Here is a 9,314-nt window from a genome sequence, read left to right as displayed (position 1 = left end):
CTGTAGATAACAGTCTGTGATTAATTGAACTGGCAGGGAGAGTCCATCTTGGTAATCAATCATCTAAGGACTCCAGCCATTTCATGAATTCTATTTGCAATTAGTATTTTTAAGGGCTTCTCTCTTTCTCTCTCTCTGTATGTCTGTCTCTCTGTCTGTCTTTCTTTTTTACAGAAGAAGTATGCTACAGGAGAACTGGGACTATTGTTTTAGACCAGGGGTGGGCAAACTATGGAGAGACCAAATTAGGCCTAAAAACTGTTTTTCTATGGCCCTTGAGCTAAGAATGTTCCTTATATTTTAAAAATAAAGTTGTATTGTATTAAGAAATGCAAAAACCCTTCTTAGCTCAATGGTGGCACAAAAACTAATCTTATTATCTCCAAGCAAACAGATAGTTTTATTTAGAGGACTCTAGAGAATCAACAAAAAAATCTAGTTGAAACAATCAACTTCAGAAAAGTTACAGGATATAAAATAAATCCACATCCATTATTATCATTTCTATATAGTACCAACAAAACCCAGCAGCAACAGAAATTCCACTTAAAATAACTTCAGATAATACAAAATACTTGCCAAGACAAACCCAGCGATTATAAAACACAATGACAGAACAATTTTCACAGAAATAAAGACAAATTTAAACAATTGGAGGAATATTAATTGCTCATGGGTAGGCCAAGCCAATATAATAAAAGTGATAATTCTACTTACGTTAATTTACTTATTCAATGATATACAACTCAAAGAATTATTTTATACAGTTGGAAAAAGAGTAATAAAATTCATCTGGAAGAAGCAAAGGTCAAGAATATCAAGGGAATCAATGAAAAAAATGTGAAGGATGGTGGCTTACCCCTGTCAATAAAATATTTTTGAGTTATATCCACAATATATGTATATTTATTTATAAGTTTTATATACATATGTAATACTGTACTGGTACATTATGTACTTTATAAATTATACACAAAATTTAAAAGGATAAAAAATGAAATAAGTATTAAAATAATTTTATTTAATGGTACAAAAAACCCTTTTGCTCTTACTAAAAAAATTATTATTAATGAAATCTTACCATTTTTACGTTGACAACATTTCTTGCCTTTGGCCTTTTCTCTCTACTCACACAGACACCACTTCAATTATCACCTCTCAACTGGATTATTGCCAACAGCCTCTTAATTGTTCTTCTTGCCTCAAATCTCTCACAATTGCAGCCCATTTTACACAGGGCTGCCAAAGTAATTTTATTAAGAACAGATATGCCCATGTGACCCACTGCTTAACTAAACCCAAGTGGCTTCCCATTGCTTCTAGCCTAGAATATAAATTCTTCTTTTTAGTTTTTAAAATCCTACCCAGCCTCACCCCAGCCTACCTTTCCAACCTCATTGGACATTATTCTTTGACTTGCACATTTTAATACAGCCAAACTGGTCTTCTCTCTGCTCCTTACCAACAGTACTCCATCTACTACATCTATACTAGGTAGGCTGCTTAAACCTGCTCTTCTCTTTGATCAGCTACCAAGTTCTAAGGAAAATTTTCCTTTGAATGAACAGTTGCCAACCTTTTTTGCTGCAAGTCTTCATGGTCCTTTCATCTCAAAAAGGCAGCAAGGTGGCACATCGATTGAACACTGGGCCTGGAGTCAGGAAGAACTCAATTCAAATCCAATCTCAGATACTTATCAGTTGTATGACCCTGGGCAAGTCACTTAACTGCTGTTTGCCTTAGTTTCCTCACCTGTAAAATGAGGGTAATAATAGCATCTACTTCAAAAAATTGCTTTGAGGATCCAATGAAATAATAATTGTAAAGTGCTTAGCACAGGAAGGGAGTATCTGGCACACACTAGGTGGTATAGGCTGAAATTTAGTACTGCTAGGTCATTTTCTTTCATTTTTTTTCATTGATCCCTTGATGTTCTTGACCTTTTGTTCTTCCAGATAAATTTGTTATTATTTTTTTCTAGATGTACAAAGTAATTGTTTGATAGTTTGGTTGGTATGGCACTGAATGTGTAAATTAATTTAGGTAGAGTTATAATTTTTATTCTATTGACTCAGCCTACCCATGAACAAATAATATTTCTGTAGTTCCTTAAATACGTATTTATTTGAGTCAAAAGTGTTTTGTAATTGTGTTCATATTTTTCCTTGGTGTGTCTTGGCATAATTTTCATATTAGCTATGTTGCAAGAAAAAGCAAGAAAAATAAAAATAAAAAATAAAAAAGTGAAAAAGTATGCTTCCATCTGCACTCAGAGTTCATCAGTTCTCTCTCTGGAGGTAGATGGTATTTTTCATCATGAGTCCTCTGTAATTGTACTAGATCATTGTATTAGATTAGTAGCTAAGTCGTTATTGTTGATCATTGTTACAATATTGTTGTTACTGTGTACCAAGTTCTCTGGATTCTGTGGCAGTTCATATGTCTTCCTAGGTTTTTCTAAAACTATCCTCCTTATCATTTCTTATAACACAATATTCCATCACAATTTCATGCTACAACTAGTTCAGCCATTCCCAGTTGATGAGTATCCCCTCAATTTTCAATTCTTTGCCACCATAGAAAAAGGGATGCCATGAATATTTTTGTATTTATAGGCCCTTTTCTTTTTTCTTTGATGTCTTTGGGATACAGATCTAGTAATGCTATTGCTGGGTCAAAGGATATGTACAGTTTTATAGATCTGTGGGCACAGTTCCAAATTATTCTCAGTTATGGTTGTACTGGTTCACAATCCCACCAACAGTGCATTAGTGTATGTATCTTTCCACATTTTCTACAGCATTTGCCTTTTTTTTTCTGTCATGTTAGCCAATTTGATAGGTATGAGGTGGTACCTGAGAATTGTTTTAATTTAATTAATATTGATTTTCAGGATTTTTTCATATGAGTCTTGATAACTTCTTTGGAAAACTGTCTGTGCAAATGAATAACAGTCCCAGCAGTAGCAGAGACAGGCCTGAGAAATTATGGTGGTAAATCAATGTGTTTTTGTGGGACTACATTACAAAATGGCAGGGGGTCAGAAAAGGAAAGAGGAGACGTGGTCGATAGAGAGGAGTGTGGATGTGTCCAGATCAATGTACCGTAGTTCCACAAAAACACATTGATTTATCACCATAATTCTTCAGGTCTGCCTCTCCACTATTACCTCTACCTGCTTTCTGCTTTCACCCCTGTTGCCTTGTGTATACTTAGAAAGAAATCTCTTACTGGAGTCTTTGCTGCTGGTCAGTTGTTTTTTCAGTCATGCCTGAGTACGTCAGGATACAGAAGAGTCTTATGTTATTCAAATTTCCTTTCCTTTATATTTGGAGATCTTTTTCCTGGTCACTTATACAACTTACTATTTCTGTTTGTTAAATTTTAACCACCACATCTTTGAGTATGCAGCCCTGTTTTTTTTTCTAGTGTTTATCTATGAATTTTTAAAATTGATATTTCACTTTCATTGTTCAGAAGTTCTAGGCAGTTCTCTTCTATTATTTCTTGCATTATGGTGTTCAGGTTTTTTTGTCTAGTGTTCTTCCGACCCATAATCCTTAGATTGTCTGTACGGATCTCATCTTTGAGAACAGTATATTTTGATTGGATGGAGAGCAAATTTTCTTTTAATGCCGTCTTTTTTTGCTTCTCTTCTTCTAGATTGTCCTTTCCTTATGTGTATTTGCATTCCCAATCCATTGCTATCCCTTTTGCTTCTTTGGTGAGACTTGTGGTCTCAAATCAAAGTTTTTCTAATCTGTCCATCATTTTTGCTATGTAGGCCATAAATTCTGCTCTTACAATCTTCATTTCTCTTTTAAAACACTCTGGAACACTACCTTGTGGTTCCATGTTCTCCTTAAATTCCCCAGAGTCCTGTGTCTCATTAAATGTTAGATCATTTTCCTTTGTTTTGTAGTATTTATTATTTATTAAATCTGGAGGCCATATTCCTTCTGCTGTTAATGCTGTTAATGCTTCAAAGATTTCTGTTTGAGCTTTCTTCTTCCTGAGATCTTTGGTTGTTTTTAGTCTTTTTTCCTTATTTCCTCTGATTTCTCACTTTTGGAATCCTTCTCTTTGATGATGATTTCTCTGAAGGCTGTACCTCAAAGCCAGTTCACAGCTCACCAGCCTAGGTCTCTTTCCCAAGTGATTTTTGGGCAGTTGGATGATGGGCTTTTCCTCTCAGATTTAGTGCAGTGCTGCACAGATCCCTCCTCCTCCCCTCTTTCCTCCCACTCACACATGGTGTCCTGTCCTGTTCCCTTTGCTTAGTTCTCTGACCTGGCAAGTTCATGGTGCCATGCTGTCAGAGGTGACTCATGTCATTTGGAGTTTTACTCTTTGAGATTCTGGGATCAGGTGAAATATGGGATTGAGCTGTATTTCAAGACCAGACATCTATCTTGCTCCTTCCATTCCTCCTCTTTCTTGGAGAGATCTTTTGTAACAGTGCTGCTGTTGCCACTGGTCACTAAGGCCTCAGCCAATTTCCAAAGCCTGGAGCCCAGATCTCCAAGGCACTGGAAAGAAGGGTGATAGTGGTATGGGGCTGGATTTATTGAACCTCCTTTTTAACTTATGTTCTTGACTTTCGCGAGTAAGGCTACAAACATTACTGCACCACACCACACATTACTTCAAGAAAGAGATTTACTGACCTCACAAGTTCCACTGGTGGGTGCTTTGCTCAGTTGAATCAGTTCAAAGGTTTCTCAATGCCAATTCTTGTTGGGTATCCTTTGCTACAGCAAACTCAAGCTCTTTTGTTAACTGATGAATATAAGTATTTCACTTGTTTCTAAATAAAACGTAAATTACCAGGGGACTTGCCTGTATCAGATCCAATCCAGAATAATTAATTATTTGTATTTGTTGAGTGTATCACCTAAAAGAAGTTGTCTCATCTTTCTGTCTTTGTAGAGATCTCCTGGACTGAAGGAAATGATTCAAAGGAGACTGATGGAGGAAATTCTGAGATTCTGGTATTGAAAAAGGACTTTTCCCTCTCTGGAGGTCACAAGCATCCTTTTGGAAACAGGAGAAGGAGGAGGAGGAACACATTAAACTAAAAGCACACTTTGGGTCGTTTCTCTTCCACATCTGGCTTTGAACATCTTGAGATGAAATGACCATAGCAGGGGTGAGATGGAGGTTCAGGCTACAGGAGGATGAGCAGAAATCATGATGGAAGGGTCAGACAGGTCTCCACCTAGGCAGTTTCTAGCAGACTCCATGCCACCAAAAGCACTGTCCAAAACAAACTAATGACCTGAAAATACTATAAATCTTGTAGGAGATGAGCAGGAGGGAGCTTTATTTCTCCACTTTACTTTAAATCCATCAGCTTGAGATAGGAAATCATACAGAGAACATTCCCAACTGTATTGGAAACTTAGGAAGGGGTGGGAAAAATTTATATTTCTTTTGCATTTTAGTTCCAAATTGTTAAAACTATAGGATCACAATATATTCAAATCTCTGAACGCATAGGTGCCAAGAGACCTGAGAAGGTAAAATATTTTCCACAGAATATTGCAAAGAACTGAAAATATACATTGTAGACTCCACATTTTAAAGATCTGAATGATATTTCATCTTCTATATCGGAAGGGAAGCTGGGATTTGAAGGGAAATGATGAATTTAGCAAGGTGCCATGATGGAGAAAAGTGTGGGGGGGAACCACCGGGGTTTGTTTATACTCAAGGTCGCCAGCGTCCCGGTGTGGAAGACCGGGAGTCCCCTCTAACTCAGATACCGAGAAAATTCGAAGCCCTTGGCTGGATTTTCTCTGTTTCCTCGCTTAGGAGCTAGGATTCCTAGTGAGCCGCCCCAGCGTCCGGCTCGATCTGCCAGGCACTTATCTGTACCCCATGCGGAATGCAGTAAAAGGGACACCGGCCTTGAAAGGCATCTCCTTCGTCCTCTGCTTCCCAGGTTGGCACGCCTTCTTTTCCCGGAGCCCGGTGAGCATCTCTTCTCTTCTCCCAGCCCGCCTGAGAGAGGGCTCCGAGGAAGCTTCGGGCCTGGCCCAGGGCCCCGCGGTGAGTGCGCCCATGGAAGGCCCGGCCTCCGAAGGGGCCGCGGGGAGTGTGCCCGAGGAAGGCCCAGCCTCTAGAGGGCCCCGTGGGGAGTGCGCCCGAGGAAGGCCCGGCATTCAGAGGGGCCGCGGGGAGTGTGCCCGAGGAAGGCCAGGCCTCCGGAGGGGCCGCGGGGAGTGTGCCCGAGGAAGGCCCAGCCTCTGGAGGGCCCCGTGGGGAGTGCGCCCGAGGAAGGCCCAGCCTCTAGAGGGCCCCGTGGGGAGTGCGCCCGAGGAAGGCCAGGCCTCCGGAGGGGCCGCGGGGAGTGTGCCCGAGGAAGGCCCAGCCTCTGGAGGGCCCCGTGGGGAGTGCGCCCGAGGAAGGCCCGGCCTCCGGAGGGGCCGCGGGGAGTGTGCCCGAGGAAGGCCCGGCATTCAGAGGGGCCACTAAAGGGAAGCGGGGCAGGGGCTGGGCTGAGGAAGCGCTAAGGGAGACCCGGGGCTGAAGCGCGGCCGGCGCTCCGAGAACGGGGGCTTTGAGAAGGGCTCCGGGGATGTGCCGCCGCGAGGGTGGCGTTAAGGAAGCCCTGATCTCGAGCGGGGTGTCCAGGGACGCAGTGACACTGGATGGGGGGGGGCTAGCCTCGTGTTGGGTCTGCGGGTTTGCTGGGGATATCTGAGGTGGGTCACACGGTCCTCGAGCGAGCAGTGGGCGCGTGCCGGGGGCGTGAAGCGCATGCGCGGGCGGGGAGGGGGAGGAGGTGGGCACGAAGGTCACGTGCTGAGCGCCCCTTTCTCCCTCCCTCCTCCCCCTCCCGGGCCGGCGGGGTTCTGTGAAGACGCCAAGATGGCAGCGAGCAACTATTACGGTTTCGCGCCCGGTGCCGGCCCGCCGTACAGGTACCTCCCGGCCCCGCCGCCCCTTCTCCCCGCATCCCTCCGGGAGCTCCGGCCTCCTCCGGGTCCGGTCTCCTCCGTCTCCGGGTCCCGGCGCCTCAGAACGGAGTCGGACCGGGACTGTGGCGTGTGGCGGGGGGGAGCTGGGGGCGGCGCTGCGGGCCCGGGGAGGGCGAGGCGCTGCCAGGGCCGGCGTGGCTTGGCTCCGTCCGTCACGGCCCCTCAGCCGCGCCCGGTCCTCCTCCCCTCGGGGGCCTTGGACCGGCTCCGGCCGCGGCAAAGATGGCGGCGGGGGCGGGGGACGCGGGGGCAGAGCCCGGGATGCACGAGTAGCGACGGGGGTGCGGGGTGGGGCACAGCCTGGGATGGGGGTGCGAGGGGAAGCTGTTGATGGAGGAAGTTAGAAGGGATGTAGAGGGTGGGCAAGGCCCAGAATGGGGGTGGGGGGCATCGAGAACACGTAGAGAAGGTTGGGGGGGACGCGAAGGGCAGATAGAGGAGGTTCTGGGGGCGGGATAGACCGAGGGGAAGAGAAGAGGGGGTGCGGAGCGTGGGCGGGGGAGGGGCGGGGCAGTGCGGGGCCTGGGGAAGGATACTTAGGGTGGGGGGAGGATAGAAGGGGTGCTGGGGGATGGGAGGAGACTGTGTGGGCGGCGGGGCTTCCGAGGACGTGGGCAGGGTTGGGGGGCCACGGTGCTGGGGGGAGGCACAGGAGCTGGAGGGGTAGGGGACGCTCCAGGGGTGTGTGGCAGGTAAGCTGGAGGGGTAGAGCCGGGACTGTTGGGGAGGCATAGCCACGGGGGCATAGCCACGAATAGGAAGGTGAGTGTGGAAAGCCGAGCTGGGCGTTGGGGGGTGCGGTGATTATGAGAAAGCGATGAGTGTGCTGCACATGGGCCATTGGGGGGCATTGCGGGTAAGGGGGGGCAGTAGGGAAAAAGAGGTAGGAGGAACTGAGGGAGCAGTGCTAGGAGTTTGGAATCCTGGGGGTAAAGAGATGGGGGCAGGGATCTGTGGGATACTTTGGAAGGGGAAAGATAGGAGGGAAAGGTGGGAGAATGGGGGAACTAGGGAGATACAGGGCACCAGGAATTTAGGGTACAGCCAAAGAGAGGAAAGATCAGGGACCTGACAAGAGTGTGAAGAGGGGGCTGCCCGGGGGTAGAGTGGGGAGTGGTAAAGGGGGCTGGGAATTTGGCCAGGTGGACGGTGATGATGAACAGTTGAGGTGGTGGAGGGCAGGGAAACAGAAAACCTGGGCAAGAGTGGGAAGTGGAGACAAAGAATTCTGTAGAGAGCAGGTAATTTGGGGAGCTTCATAGGCAGGGAAGGCCCTTCCTAAGTATTAATGCACACTCACAATTTCCCAACCCTCCCTTAGGAATGGTTGTCATGCTTTTCTCATTTTCATTACCTGCCTTGAAGAAGAGGGAAGGTTTTCTCTTTCCTGACAACCTGCCCCCCCATTTTTGGTTTCCACTCTTGTTCACCAGTAAGCCATACCATTTACTACTCCCCTCCCTCCCTACTTCCAGTTCAGATGCTTCACATCTTTGCATTTTTAGCCTATCCCATATGTATCAGTAGCCAATTCCCAGATGATGGAGATGACTGCCATTGGTTACCAAATACCTTAGGTTCTTGCTCTTTCATGTTCAATGCAGTATTTGCGTGTCTCCACCCAGTGTACTTCAGTGATTGGGATCAGATGGCAGATTACCCTCATCTTTTAGTTTATAACACTCTTCTACAATACTGTTTTTTAGCCTTGGCCTCTTTTTGTTTGTTAAGGAAATAGGCTAAGGAAGCCTGGATTTGGGGACAATAATTCAGAGGAATGTCAATGTACTTATTTAATGTATACAGCACTTGAGGAATTCTGTTTTGCTGCAGCTGCTGGTAACAGATTTTATGAGAAAAGTCCTGCTGGCCTTCCGTTTTCCTTGAAACAGATTATTTCATTTTTGATGTTTTACTCAATTGTATTGTTCTCACAGGGTTATGATTATTGTTATTTTTTGCCAGAAGTCCACTTGCCTAGTTACGCACCTTGTTAAACAGCAGAGAACTGTACCTATGTACTCTAGTCAGATGGTGGGAGGAGGGAGGATATGCTTGAATGCTGAGCTTTAGTAAATCTCTGTTTGTAAAATGTTATTTATTGCTGCTGCATTTTTATGTTCTGATATGTTGATGAAATGTATCCCTAGCTGTGTATGGAAGAGTACTGTGAATGAAGGGGTGCTATGAACAGCAGGATTTTGGTTGTCTTTAAAAGCATTTGTAAGGTATAGCAACTTGTCATTTAAGAAAGGACTGAATTTGATTGAGAGCAAAATATGGAGGGAAAATGATGATACAAAGAACTTTGACCTAAGATAATTAACATAT

General features: G+C 45.2%; 1 protein-coding gene across 5 annotated transcripts in view; it reads left to right on the top strand.

The window, feature by feature from the left end:
* Positions 1 to 6,796: 6,796 nt before the first annotated feature.
* The window catches only part of ZFR2 (zinc finger RNA binding protein 2), a 130,878-nt gene continuing 128,360 nt past the window's right edge, over positions 6,797 to 9,314 (top strand). For 2 of the 5 annotated variants that reach the window (XM_072601775.1, XM_072601780.1), the window contains exon 1: positions 6,798 to 6,926. In XM_072601775.1, coding sequence (XP_072457876.1) covers positions 6,874 to 6,926 — 53 coding nt within the window. In that variant the 5' untranslated portion in view covers positions 6,798 to 6,873. Of the gene's footprint in view, positions 6,927 to 9,314 lie in introns of all 5 variants that reach the window. The other 3 variants (XM_072601779.1, XM_072601776.1, XM_072601777.1) reach the window with 3 other exon arrangements.

This window comes from Notamacropus eugenii, chromosome 4 (genome assembly GCF_028372415.1).
Source record: "Notamacropus eugenii isolate mMacEug1 chromosome 4, mMacEug1.pri_v2, whole genome shotgun sequence".
Taxonomy (NCBI): domain Eukaryota; kingdom Metazoa; phylum Chordata; class Mammalia; order Diprotodontia; family Macropodidae; genus Notamacropus; species Notamacropus eugenii.
The sequence above is the reverse complement of the archived record's forward strand: the minus strand, read 5'-3'. Positions and strand labels throughout refer to the sequence as shown.